At 41.9% G+C, this 14,810-nt stretch overlaps 1 protein-coding gene across 4 annotated transcripts in view; it reads left to right on the forward strand.

The window, feature by feature from the left end:
• Slc35d2 (solute carrier family 35 member D2) overlaps window positions 1–14,810 on the forward strand; it is a 33,324-nt gene that overhangs the window by 5,007 nt on the left and 13,507 nt on the right. For 3 of the 4 annotated variants that reach the window (XM_006253493.5, XM_039095438.2, NM_001106098.2), the window contains exons 2-6: window positions 3,508–3,541; window positions 5,778–5,864; window positions 7,840–7,907; window positions 10,806–10,877; window positions 11,978–12,046. In XM_006253493.5, the coding sequence (XP_006253555.1) occupies window positions 3,508–3,541; window positions 5,778–5,864; window positions 7,840–7,907; window positions 10,806–10,877; window positions 11,978–12,046 (330 nt within the window). The remainder of the gene's footprint in view (window positions 1–3,507; window positions 3,542–5,777; window positions 5,865–7,839; window positions 7,908–10,805; window positions 10,878–11,977; window positions 12,047–14,810) is intronic. The other variant, XM_039095437.2, reaches the window with a different exon arrangement.

Below are 14,810 nucleotides of genomic sequence, written 5' to 3' on the forward strand. Positions count from 1 at the left end.
CTTGGGTAGTATAACAAAATAGGCAAAGCAAGCCAGTAAGCAGTGTCCTCCATGGCGTCTGCTTCACCTCCAGCCCTGATTTTCCTCCGTGATAGACTGTTACCTGGAAGGGTAAGTGAAATAAACCCTTTCTTCCCCAAATTGTGTTTGGCCATGGTGGTTTATCACAGCAATGAAAATCTTTTTTTTTTTCTTTTTTTCGGAGCTGGGGACTGAACCCAGGGCCTTGCGCTTGCTAGGCAAGTGCTCTACCACTGAGCTAAATCCCCAACCCCAGCAATGAAAATCTTAACTAAGGCAGGAATTGGTATTGGGTCATAGATCTAACCATGTCTGACCATGTGTTTTAGGGAGGATGGTGGTGACATTTGAACTTTGGACTGGAAAAGCCATTGCGTGCTCACAACTCAGCGGGCTGTTCTAGGGAAGCTTGGGGAAGAAGAATGTTGAGAATCATGCAGGCCATAGATGTCTAGCTCGTGAAGTTTCAGAGAGAAGCAAAGATTCTATCAGGGCCATTATGTGATTTTTTAAAAAAATTTTTAATTAAGAATCTGTTTTTTCCTGGTCACTTAGAACTGAAGAATCCACTGTGGATAACAAGAAATCACAACCCCTAGAGCAAAACCTTTGCTTTGCTGGGTCAATCAATGCTGGTCAGCTGGGGCCGAAGAATCAGCTGTGATTAAGAAGTCACCAGCATCACTGAGGAAAAATCTGGGAAGTATTTCCTCAGTGTCAGCACGTAGAAGTTGTAGTTCAGAGGGGGCCTAGGCTGTAACTTGTGCTCGTCACTGAGCTTGGTGATATGTCGGAGTTTCCCAGGTGGTATTATTTATTCGTTTTGAAGACATGAAGAGTTTATAGCAAGCAGCTATGACTTGGCACCGGAGAGGCCAGGACAAGTGTAATGCTGGATTTACCTGGCAGGAGAGAGAGCCCATAAACTTAGAGACTTTCAAGGACCAGAAGAAAAGCAGGACCACCTTGAAATGTGTGTTCTGGGAGCCTGTGGCCAAGTGCCCACAGTTGTCATCATAAGTGCTGTACAGGCAGACTGCCCATGTGAACACTTACTAACGACATTTAATTTTAAAAGTATTGAATATAAAAGTCTGGCACACCTGTAATATCAGTACTCAGAAGGTGAGGCGGGAAGATTGCTAAGTTTGAGGGCCACGTGAGCTATTCAGGGGTGCCCTTGTCTTAAAAAAAAAAAAACCAAAACCAAACACAGTGACTCACACCTTTAATCCCAGCATTTAGACAGAGGCAGGTGGATCTCTGAGTTCAAGGCCACCCTGGTCTGCAGATTGAGCTCCAGGACAGGTAGGGCTACACAGAGAACCCTGTATCAAAACAAAACAAAACAAACAAAAAAAAAATCAAACTGGTTTTATTCAGTTTAACAAATATTTGCTTAGAACTTGCTCTCCGTATTTGCTTAGTTATTCACCAGAGACCTGTGTGTGTGTGTGATCTTTTAGGGTGCTGGCAGTTCAAACTCAGGTTCATGGTTGCACGGCTAGTACCTCACCCACCGTGTAATTTCCACAGCTCAGTCACACTCTTGGATGCATGCACTTCCTTACCTTTGCTCCCACAGAATTCAATTCATGAATTGGTGAATGGGGTTCGGTGGCACTTACCTTTTGTTCTCAATACTTTCTCAAGTCTGAGAGTTCAAGGGTAGCTTGGACAACACAGGGAAGCTGTTCAAACAATGAACAAGCACTCCTCTGAAACAACCGCCCCCCCAAAATGAACAAAGAATGGTCTGTAGGCAGGCAACTGGGAGCATTGCCCTTAAATGTCTGTTTTATCATTCTGGCTTTTGGGAAAGGCATTCCGTCACTGTCACTGAAAAGAATGCAAACACAAGAGAACCTTTAGACGGAAACCACTTTTAAATTATTGTAATTATTAGAATAGTTTCAGATTTGGATGGAAGGATAAGTACACAGATATGAATGTCTAGATGGAGATGATATACATTTTGAATTACATTTTGTAAAAGTGCATCTCATAAGCATTACTCCTTCGCTCATTTATTTCTAAGTGTTCTTTAATCCAGAAAGAAATGGGAGGGCATGTTACTTATCTTTCTGAGGGTAGCCTTTCTGTGTATCTGCCTGCCTACTTTTTCCAAAGATTTGTTTTTCTTATTTTAAATATGTATATGAGTGCTGAGGCTCTGGAAATGGAGTTATTGGTACCTGCCCTACGTGGGTCCTGGGAACTGAACTCAGATCCCCTGGAAGAGCAGTAAGGGCTTTTTTTTTTTTTTTAAGGTTTTTTTTTTCTTTCTAAATTTATACGAGTACACTGTAGCTGTTTTCAGACACACCAGAAGAAAGCATCCAATCCTATTACAGATGGTTGTGAGCCACCACGTGGTTGCTGGGAATTGAACTCAGGACCTCTGGGAAAGCAATCAGTGCTCTAAACCGCTGAGCCATCTCTCCAGCCCGCAGTAAGGGCTGTTAACCACTGAGCCATGTTCTATTTGGAGACAGGGTCTCCCTAACTTGCTCAGGCTGGCCTTGGGTTGGGATCCTTCTGCCTAACCTTGCAGTTAGTCAAAACAACAGGCCTGCCTGCACCAATAGTTTATTCTTCTTTAACTTTTAATTTCAGTTCACAGTTTTCTGTGTAGAGGTGTCTTAGCGTTCCATTGCTAGAAGAGGCACCATGACCATGGCAGTAATTGGGGCTGGCTTACAGTTTCAGAGGTTTAACCCATTATCATCATCGTGGGGAACATGGCGACATTTAGGCAGATATGGTGCTAGAAAAGTAGCTGAGAATTCTTCATCCCGATTCATAGGCAGAGAGGGACAGAGACAAGGCCTGGTGTGGGCTTTTGAAACCTCTATAAAGTGACACATTTCTTCCATTGAGGCCACAGGTCCTAATGCTTCTAATTCCTTCAAATAGTACCACTCCCTGGTGACTGAGCATTCAAATAAATTAGCTTATGGGTGGAGAGGCAGTCTTATTCAAACTACTGTAAGAGGTCTTTTTTTTTAAAATATCAGTTTTATTTGCTTGTAAACACTATTATTATTATTTATTTACTGTATGTATGTGAGTACACTGTAACTGTCTTCAGACACACTAGAAGAGGACATCGGATCCCATTACAGATGGTTGTGAGCCAACATGTGGTTGCTGGGAATTGAGCTCAGGACCTCTGGAAGAGCAGTCAGTGCTCCTAACCACTAAGCCTTCTCTCTAGCCCATAAGAGGTCTTCTTGTATGTAATATTTTACATTTTTTATTAACTTTATTGTATTGCTCCACTTTTTCTTATATTTATTTTACTTCACAGAACAAAAGAAAACTGCCAAGCTTAGCAACCTTTTTTTTTTTTAATGAAAAAGAAATGGACAACAGAAAAAAAATTGAAGTTTCTGTTGTCTAATCTCCGTCACAGTTCTTGTTTTACTTATTTTCTTCAGGTTTTTATATGCAGCTAAACTGATTTGTGTTCTGTATTTCTTGCAGTTTTCCCTCACCAATTGTTCTTGGAATTGGACAGGTGAGTTGAAAAATACTAAAGTCCTAACTAGCCTTTGGTATACAAGCTATTTTAAGTGCTTTTGTTTAAGACCGTAGTTGGCACACATTGCCTCAACCTATACACACATGCTGCAGTACACCAGTGCCCCTCACAGGTAAATGAGAACCAAAGTTTACCATAACGGTATCGAAGCAGTTCCTAAACTTTTGGATCCTTGTATGAGGATAATTGAGTAAGTTCTAAAATTTACATAGGAGATGAAGACTCTATTTCAAAAGTAATAAGATGGGGGTTTCTGACGTATATATTATGTCCTAGAATAAGATTGTTAAGACTTACTGTCATTGTTTTAAAATTTTGTGTGTGTGTGTGTGTGTGTGTGTGTGTGTGTGTGTGTGTGTGTGTGGTCTGTTCACCTGAGCACAGTTGCCCGTGGAGTTGCCCAGGAGAGGAAATTAGATTGTTTATAACTGGCTACAAGGTGGTTTGCAGCCATGCAACATGGATGGTAAACCAAGTTTGGGTTCTCTGCGTGTTCTTAACTGCTGAGCCAGCTTTCAGGCTCGCAACTAATAGGGTTTAAATGGAACAATTTGGTTGCGCTGGCTAAACTGAAAAGAAAAATCTTTTTAAAGATTTATTTTATTTCTATTTATTTTTGTTTTTCAAGACAAGGCTTTACGCTGTAACTCTGCTTGGTCTGTATAGCCCTGGGTGTCCTGGAACTCTCAGAGATCAGCTTGCCTCTGCCTCCAGAGTGTTGGGATTAAAGGTGTATATCACAACACTTGGCTAAGACTTACTTTTAGTTACGAATGTTTGTGTATGTTTATGTGTGGATATAATAGGTGTGAGTGCAAGTACCCATGAGATGCCAAATCTTTTAAGTTCAGACTCCATTTTAGAGAACCTGACCTAAGTTTAAACTCAGGTAAACTAACAGGCTGGTACCTAACATTAGTCTCCAAGTTGCCCCCCAACAAAACCCGAGCCCAGCTCCAGTCTCTAGGCTAACCACCAACAAGACCAGTGTCTCCAAGGTTATTCCCCCAACAAACCTGTACTTCTAGGCCAGCCCACCTGCTGCCTAATGCCCACCAATGCAGAGGGGAGCAGAAGTTAAGTTTATGATATAACTCCCAGCACTAGTCAATTATGTTAAAGGCTATAGTGGCCTTCCAATTAGATGCTTGCACATTTACCACCCTCCCATCCTCCCACCCTCCCATCCTCCCATCCCCCCATTGCTGCTTTCTATAAAGCCTTGACCCATAGATGTTCAGGGCTCCCCTACCACCAAATCTGTCCTGTGTGATGGGTGGTGCATTGTGGGGGCAATAGAAAAGACCCTGCTGTCAGTTGCATCAGATCGGCTCCTGTCTGTTTTCTTGGGGATCACTACTAACATTTCCCTGGCACAACACCCAAAAGCCAGAAGAAGTCATAGGATTTCCTGGAGCTACAGTTCCAGGGAATTTTAGACCACCAGAAGTGACTTAAACTCAGGTCCTTCAGAAAAGCTGCAAGTTCTCTCAACCACTGAACCATCTCCAGGCTCTAAGAAGAAAAATCTTAATGCCGTTCTTCCCAAAGCAATGCCCTTTCACTTTCCTTGGGGCATTTATATTAGCCTGTATTAGTTGTACAAGGCGACGAGTCTTATACTTTTAGTGTGTTTAATACAGTTTAATCATTTCACTTCCCATCCTCCCTCTCCCTTTCCTCTTTCAGAAAGTCCCGGCCTATTTTCATATCGTAAAGAAGTGCATGCGTGTGGAGTCTGCACCTTCCCACCTCCTTGCCCTCCTCTCTCTGTGTGGCCCCTTGTTGTCCTGGAACTCACTGTGTAGACCAAAGTAGCCTCGAATTCACAGAGATCCACCTGCCTCTGTGTAGGTGTAGGGAGTGTAGTGTTCTCTTTGTAGGACTTGTTTCCTTCCTCCCTGGCCTTTGAAAGGAGAACCTGAGAGACCAAGCTCAGTTTGTAGGAAGTGTGGCCACTCTCTGAGGCACCCTTCCTTTTCTTCATCAGCATTTCTAGAACTCCTGAGGTAATTGATTATACATCTTGCTTGTTCTTCTGATGGGACCCATCCAGTGGTGTGAATTTCAGCTTCCACAAAATCCCTCCCTCCAGCCTGGAAAAGTGGAGTTTTTAGGTTACCTTTTGATAAACATTTGCTTCTGGTTCTGTCAGGGTACCTTGTACTGTCTTTCCAGATGATGTTTTGCTAAGGTTTTTTTCTCCTTTTAGATGACTACCACCATAATGATACTGTATGTGTCCAAGCTAAATAAAATAATCCACTTCCCTGATTTTGACAAGAAAATTCCTGGAAAGGTATGTGTTGAAACACTAATAAATAAAATAAAACAAATCACAACAAACAAACAAAAATAAACAAAGACATAAAAACAAAAGCCGAACGGGATTTAAAAAACTGACCTGCAAGCAGGAGCCTGTTCCAAACTTTGGATTACACTTCTTGCTTACGCTCAGCAGAAAACTATTCTTTTCCTTCTTTGAGATTCACCCTCATTATGTTCCTTAGGTTGGCTTTGAATTAAAAATCCTTCTGCTTCAGCCTCCTCAGTACTGGAAGAGAAAGTTCTTAATTAATATTTTATAAATAACTATTTATATAATGCAGTGAAGATAAAAATATGGCTGGGCTGGGTTTGGGAGGTCAGTCAGTGAGTGCAAGTGTGAGGCCAGAGTTTGGCTACTTTGCATCTATGTAAGCCCTACCTCAGCACACCTTCATTGAAGTAGAAGACAGGAAAAGGTGAATACATGTGCTTAACAACCCAAATATTTGGTTTTTCGGAGCCAGGGTTTGCAAACTCTGTGGCTAAGGGCCAGGTTCTCTCTGTTACTCTACCATAAAAGCAGCCCCGCGTGATATGCAAATGAGTCAGTGCAGTTATGTTACAATAAAACTTTATTTATACAAACAAGGCACAGGCCAGATTTGCCCTGGTTCCTAGTTTATTGTGTATGCTTTCAGATTTCATTTTAGTTTAAACTGATAGAAGCTATTGAGTAAAGAATAGAATATACGGTTTGATATATTGGGTACATGTAGAAATATATGTGGAAGAAGCATTAGAAGATCTGACTTCCTCTTGGGGATATGGAGTGGAAAAGCAGTTTTTATCAGATAGTTGCAGGGAACCTGGCATGATGCAGACATTAAATTCTTAGAGTAATCTTCTGACAGATGATGTGAAATAGCTTACGGCAGTCTTTGGACCGAGAGGTTTAATTGATGTTTCCTAAGGGTGAGGCCCTCGAATGGCTTCTTCATATATATTTAGAGTTGATAATTTTAGGATACTAGGTTAGATACTATGCTGGGAGTAGATGGTTTTTGAAGGGACTAAAAATAGCCCAAGATAGTTTCTTTTGTCTGCAATGTTTTAATTGTCCGTAATCTTGAGGTTTCCCTATTTGGCCTTCTAGAATCTTCAGCACAAGGACAGCTTCTTCTATCTTTCTCTTAACTTCTTCCCTGTTTCCACTCCCTTCTTAGGGAACTTAAGTTCAGCAGTGTGGACTTGAAGTAAGGAGCGTTAATGATACTTTATTAGCCTTGTTTTTTTCTAATGTGGGTTCAAGTTATGCAAAGAAACGTGCTTCCCGACATCTTTTTTTTTAAATATTTTATTTATTTATTATATATGAGTACACCGTAGCTGCATTTAGACACACCAGACAAGGGCATCAGATCTCATTACAGATGGTTGTGAGCCACCATGTGGTTGCTGGGATTTGAACTCAGGACCTTGGGAAGAGCAGTCGGTGCTCTTAACCACTGAGCCATCTGTCCAGCCCGCTTCCCGACATCTTAACTTTTCTGTTTTGTTGTTGTTGTTGTTGTTGTTTTTGGGGTTTTTTTGGTTTTTTTTTTTGTTTTTTACCTTCTTTGCTGTGGGGTGCATGTTGACAGACACAACATCTTTGGTCTCAGTGTAGAGACTTAAGTATTTCATCATGAAGCAAAGTTCTGTGGGCTTCAAGGGGGTGCTCCATTTACTTTTTGCTGTATAACTCAGTGGCTCAAAACAGTAACCTTTTAATAGTCACTCACGGTGATCAAAGGGTCCTGGCAAGGCTTGGTCAAGCAGGCTCTCCTTCCCTGGGGGACAGGAGGAAAACTGTATTAATTAGGGGGCTGGTTTGTGGGGTGAGAACTGGTCACCCATCTGTTTCTTGATGTCTCAGAACACACTCACACGCCATTCATACCCAACATACATACACAGGGAGAATATGAGAATGAAGTTCTAACGGCATCCTTTTCCTTTTATTGAAGCTGTTCCCTCTGCCTCTTCTCTACGTTGGAAACCACATAAGTGGCTTGTCAAGCACAAGTAAATTAAGGTACAGTTCAAGGTGACCACCTCCAGTGGTTCAAACACCCAAGTTTGATTTTCCGAGGTTTTGTTTGTGTGTCGTCCTAGCTTGTTTTCTGTTGTTATCATAAACACCATGGCCCCAAACAGCGTGGGTAGGAAAGGGTCTATTTTAGTTTTCAGGTTACCATTTCTTCAGGGAAGGCAGGGCAGGGACGGAAGAGGAGCCAGTTATTCTGGTAATGCTGCTTATTGGCTTCCTCTGGCTGGGTCAGCTACTTCCTTGGCATAGCACTGACTACACTGGCTTGGGTCCTACTCCATCATTTATCAATCTAGAAAATGCTGCACAGACATGCCCACAGGCCATTGTGATGGGGGTGACTCCTCACTTAAGGTTCCCTCTTCCCAGGTTTGACAGCCGGCTCAGCCATCCCAAGTGTCCCATGGGAAACGGTGATATTTAACAATTTGAGAAAGCATAGTTTTGAGCTTAACTCAAAATGTTTTTAGGAATGTTTAAAGGCTTGTGTATTGTCTCGTGTGGTAGTGCAAACCTTTAATCTCAGCACTTAGGAGGCAAAGGCAGGTGGATCTCTGAATTTGAGGCCAGCCTGGTTTACGTATTGAGTTTTAGGACAGCCAGAGCTACATAGTAAAAGTTTTCTCTCAAAAAACAAGACAAAACTAAAAACTAAAATAATAAACAAATAAAAGCTTATTTTTCTTGATATTCATGTCTTAACATAGAATATGAGGTTCATATCTGTCAGATAGAGATTAATTATCTGGGTGGTTTCATACTAATATGATCATGGTAACTTTGGGTTTTGTCATGGCTTTACAGAACCAGAAATATTCTGTCAGATTTGGTATAGATCATGTTTGGTATATGGAAAAAAATGAAAAAACAGACAATAGTTATAGGTTTGGACTATAAAAAAGGTATAGTCTTTCTTATTTCACCTGTGTTTTCACTGCTTAGGCTATTGTAATTTTATTGAAAGCTACTGCGAAAATTAAAATCACAGTTCAGAAAGACCACACTATCCTACAAAACTACTAACTAGGGGTTGGGGATTTAGCTCAGTAATAGAGCGCTTGCCTAGGAAGCGCAAGGTCCTGGGTTCAGTCCCCAGCTCCGAAAAAATGAACCAAAAAAAAAAAAAAACAAAACAAAACAAAAAAAAAAAAACCAAAAAACTACTAACTAGAAAGTGTGGTCTGAAATGCAAAAATAGGAAAACAAGAGTTGTGCAAAAGTTGACAGATGATCCTGTGCATGTGTGTGTGAGTGTGAATGTACATGTGTATGTGTTTGTCTTTTTGAAGAAAAAAATCTGTATGTGTGTGTGTGCACACGTGTGCACATGCTTGAGTGTGTGTGCATGTGTCTGTCTGCGTGTGTGTGTGTGTGTGTGTGTGTGTGTGTGTGTGTGTGTGTGTGTGTGAGTCCTTTGATCTGGAGAGATGGCTCAGAGGTTAAGAGGTCTAGAGTACAATTCCCAGCAACCACATGGTGGCTCACAACCATTTATACTAGGATCTGATGCCTTCTTCTGGTCTGCAGGTGTACCTGCAGATAGAGCAGTCACATACATAAAATAAATAAATCTTTTCTTTTTTTAAACCACCCAGAATCAGTTTTCTCATTCCACTGATTGTGTCATGGGATTACGCTCAGTATCTGGGCTTAGCAGCTTTACCACCCAAGCTGTCTTCCCTAGTACCCTTACTTTGTTATTTTTAAAAATATATTTTAAAGTGAATTATTTTATTTTTAATTATGCACACATATGTGTGCATATGTGCATGGGTATGTGCATGTAAATGCAAGTACCCAAGAAGGCCAGAAAAGGATGTCAGATCCCCTGGAGCTGGAGTTACAGGTGGTTGTGAGCGTCCATGTGCATGCTGGGAGCTGAAGGTAGTTCCATTATGCATGTTGGAAGCTGAAATTGGGTTGTCTGGAAGAGCAGCAAGTGCTCCTAACCACTGAACCTTCTCTCCAGGCCCTTGACTTTGTTTCAACGTGGTTTTGGCTTTCTTGGTCCCTTGTATTTCTCTCTTAATTTTTGGAGTCAATTTGTCAGTTTCTGCAAAGAGAAAGCCAAGTGAGATCTGATAGAGATTTTGCATTGAATCAGTGGCTTAGGGTTTCCGTTTCTGTGAAGAGACACCAAGACCACGGCAACGCTTATAAAGGACAGCATTTAATTGGGGGCTGGCTTACAGTTCAGAGGTCCAGTCCATTATCATCCTGGCAGGAAACATGGGGTGTGCAGGAAGACACCATGCTGCAGAAGGAGCTGAGAGTTCTGCATCTCTATCCACAGGCAACAGAAGTGACTGTGAGCTACACTGGGCACAGCTTGAGCACACGAGACCTCAAAGCCTGTCCCCACAGTGACACGTTTCCTCCAGCAAGGCCACACCTACTCCAGCCAGGCCCTATCTCCTAGGAGTTCAAACACATGAATGAATCTGTGGGTGGGTGAGGATACATCTGTGCAAGCCACCACAATCAGTTTGCGAACAAAATTATTCAGTCCCTATTTTATGACTTAATATGGTTTAGTTGTTTTTTTTTTTAAAGAATTATTTTTTTTTAATCTATTTGAGTACACAGTAGCTGTCTTCAGGCACTCCAGAAGAGGATATCGGATCCCATTACAGATGGTTGTGAACTACCATGTGGTTGTGGGACTTGAACTCAGGACCTCAAGAAGAGCAGTCAGTGTTCTTAACCGCTGAGCCACCTCTCCAGCCCAATGTGATTTGTTAACTGGAACTATTACAATGAATGTTAACTCATTATATTTAACTTGGAAAATGACCTTAATTAAAAATGTTTACCATGTTTAAGAACAGAAGCAGCAACTGACACTGTGTGTATCTGATGTTAAGGTTGAATCTTTTCTGACAGCTTGCCCATGTTCACCGTGCTCAGGAAATTTACAATTCCACTCACTTTACTCCTGGAGGCCATCATACTTGGGTAAGTCTTTCAGTTTTTGTTTTTTTGTTTTTTTTTTTCATCAAATTTTCCCGAGTACTGTGTTTGTATGGGTGGGGAGTATATTCATATATGTTACATGTGGGTGTGTGAGACTATGTATGTGCATGTAGAAGACATGGGTTGATAGCCTATATTTTTCTCTATTGCTCTCCACTGTTGTTTGAGAGAGGGTCTCTTACTGAACCTGCAGCTCACTGATTGGCTAGACTGGCTGGCAGGCAAGTCTCTGCCTGTCTCTGCCTTGTAGGCTTGTGCTGTGGCCTATATTTTCACTTGAGTTTTAGGGATCTGACCTCAGATCCTCATGCTTGATGCTTGCTGAACAAGACCTGAGCCATCTCCCCAGTCTCTCTGTGTTATTTTTAATCCCACAGATCCTCGCCATGGGGCCGTCTTTCTGAGTAATTGATTTGAGTAGCTACTCGCAGCAACTAACAAAAAAATTATTTCTTCATTTAAAAAAAAAAAAGTCGACTGTTTCCACAGACCCCTATTATCTCAGTGAGGGTTATTTAAATGTTTATTTTATAGCAGACAAATGGCATTGTGGTAGGAAATTATAAAAGAAGTAACAGCCATCCTTAAACAGTTTCCAATCTGTGTGCTGAGCTGGGTGGAATGAATAGTGACAAAGAGGGGGATGGGGAGCAGGCAGAAGAGCAGGGGACAGGGCCCTGATGGGCCATGGCATGATATCAGAATAAATTAAATCTCATAAATGTTGACATAGACTTGTCTTAGGAGAATACTCAGGCCGACCCCTGAAAATGCAAATTTCCATTTTGCCGTAAAGATTTCTAGTTAAAAGTACAATGTTTTAAGCCTTATACTGTGCATCGGGCCCTCTTCTGCATTTTATCCCAGCACCTTTCCAGGGGGAGGAGAAAAATCACTTTATAATTAGGTTAAAGCAACAGCTTAAGAAGTAAGTAAGTGTGTCCCGATTTACATTTCCAGAGCCTTCTCTACATGAACGCGTCGGATGTCGGATATTAGCTACAGAGCCACTGATGTCTGAGGTTTTTTTTTTTTTAATTAACATAATAATATTTCTTCCCTTTCTTTTTTCTTGACTGCAGGAAACAGTATTCGTTGAGCATCATCCTCAGTGTCTTGGCCATCGTTCTTGGGGCTTTCATAGCAGCCGGGTGAGACTTGGCCCTGCCCTGCTGTTCAGTGGCTTCTCTGTGTTTTTTGGCAATAGCAACCCTGTCCTGTTTTCCTCCTCCATCTTTCTGCAGCCGGATTGAGCAGCTGGGAGAGAAATCTGTTGAGTTGGTGGCATCCCCACATGTTCCCATGAGCATCAAAAAAAATAAAAAAATTAAAAAAAATAAAATAAAATAAATGCCATGGGCAGTAAGGGTAGCTGTCAAAAGTGGCCCAACATAGCTTAAAATATTATGACTTTCTTTAAAATTCAATTGTGTGGGTCTTGAGTGTAAATTCTGTAGATGACAGTGTTCTTCTGTTTGCAAGCATCACAGGGTGTTAACAAAATTATCCTCGACAAAAGGCAGTGGCCAGTTTACTTTTGTCATTGAATGGCCTTAGTTTTAAAAATTCTATTTGAGGCGTTCTTAGGCATTTGGTTTAAAATAACAGAGTAGGGTTTGGGTTTAACTCAATGGTAGAATGTGTACTTAGCATACACTAAGATCCATTTTCATTACACAGCACCCAACACACACACACACACACACACACACACACACACACACACACACACACCTACACCTAAAATAAGTCAACAGGGTTTATAAACCCACTTATTGTTTTCTTGGTTGGTTGGTTGGTTTGGGGTTTGTTTGTTTGTTTGTTGTTTGGGATTTTGGTTTTCTTTCGAGACAGGGTTTTTCCTGTGTAACCCTGGCTGTCCTGGAACTCATTATGTTCCTTCCAAGTTTATTCAAGTCTATCAAGTTCATTCAGGTCCAGGCTGGCCTTGAACTAAGGCCTTTGCCTCCCAAGTGCTGGGATTAAAGACATGCACCAATGCCACAGGGCCAGTTATTGTTGCTGATAACTGGCGTGTGGTCATTACATACGCTGCTATGTTCCAGGACAGGCCAAGGCTAACTACTAGTTCAGACTTCTTCCCTTCGCTATTAATATGTAGAAGCAGGGCAGGGGAAATGACTCTGTCTGTCCTTCTATGTATATGCATGTAATCCCCACATCCATGTCTGAAAAAAAAAAAAGCCAGGAGTAGTAGCACATACCCAGGACCTTGGCACGGGCATGTCTCTGAGACTCACTTGGCCAGCTAGTATACCCAAAATGGGGAGCATCAGATTCAGTCGAGAGACTCAGTTTCAAAAAATAAGATGGGGAGTGACCGAGGAAGACACATGAGTGACATAACCCTCTGGCCTGCACACGTACTAGTGTACAGGTGTGTGTACACACAAACATGTCTAAGTCTTTGGTGAGGAGTGGCCAGTGTAGAACCTGAGTGAACTCAATTAATTTTGATGATTGATGATTGTTTCTAAAGTCATATTGCTTTCCCTGGAGCCAGCTTGGAATGGCAATCCTGTCCTAGCTGGTCCATCTGGAGTCATCTGTCACCAGTATCTTAATCGTAATTATCAGCCAACCATCACTATTGTTCAACATCCTGTTTCCGGGCCCCGAGCAAGCCCAGTTGTTGTTCCATGTGTCCTATTTAAGATGCCTCTTGTTCATTCCCTTCCAGAGATAACTTCCTGTCTATCTAAGTCAGCCAACCCCTGTGCAAACAGTTGTTGATCAGACTGAGTTGGATGAGCCAGGCTCACCTGCCGTAATAAACAGGTCCCGTGTTTCACTTGTTTCTATACATCAGATATGCCCTACCTTGACTGTGAACCCAGAGCAGTCAGTGTGGGTTCTGTTTCCTGTTTACTGAGGGTCCCTACCTCAGACAGGGCTTCCTTGGTGATCCAGGAAGGAACAGGAGTTATGGGGAATTCTGCACAGGTTCATAAGACTTTTGCCCATAAGTGATGTGTGCTTCCTTTCTTATATTTTATTCATCTAAGGAAGCCACATGGCTGAAAATGTTAGATTATTTAGGAATGGCCCCAGTGACAGTCCCTCTGCTGACCCTGCGTATGCTCTACTTTGCCTGGTATCGTATTCCTCATACACTTTGTTCTCACTACTACTCCAGTGAATGATGGGTAAGAATGGGGTGGGCCAGCTTCAGGGATTACCCATTCTCTGTTGGGCATTCTTGGACATGGAGGAGACAGGATTATGGATCTAAAGCTCTCCCAGGAAGTGCCTTTTCCTCATACCTCCAAAACCTTGGTCTTCTCTGCTTATTCAAAATTAGAAAAGTTTGTTTCACTAAGACTTTTTGTGTGTATATGCTGTGCTCACATGTATGGGCATGTGTGTGTGTGTGTGTGTGTGTGTGTGTGTGCACTTGTGTGTGTGCACTTGTGTTTGCAGAGGACAGAGGTCAACATCATTCCTTAGGAGCTGTCCGTTTGCTTCCTTTAAAAAAAATTTTTTTGGGGGGTTGGGGATTTAGCTCAGTGATAGAGTGCTTGCCTAGGAAGCGCAAGGCCCTGGGTTCGGTCCCCAGCTCCGAAAAAAAGAACCCCAAAAAAATTTTTTTTTAATTTTTAATTGATTTTTTTGTGTGAATTACATATCATGTACCCCAATTCCACCCATTTCCCAGTCCTTCCATCTCTGCCCTCCATCCTTGTAACCTCCCCCATCAAAAGAAAAAAAAATCTTCCCAGGGAAGCTGTGGTATGTTATGGTATGTCACACAGTATACCCTTTTGTTCAAACAGCTTGCCCATTTTGTTTACTGAGACGGTTTTTTTGTTTGCTGATTCAGCTTAGACTGACTGACGACTGGACCCCAGGGATCTACCTGTCTCCCTTTCTCAGCTCTAGGATTAAAAATGTCAC

The sequence above is a fragment of the Rattus norvegicus genome, chromosome 17 (assembly GCF_036323735.1).
Source record: "Rattus norvegicus strain BN/NHsdMcwi chromosome 17, GRCr8, whole genome shotgun sequence".
NCBI classification, from domain to species: Eukaryota; Metazoa; Chordata; class Mammalia; order Rodentia; family Muridae; genus Rattus; species Rattus norvegicus.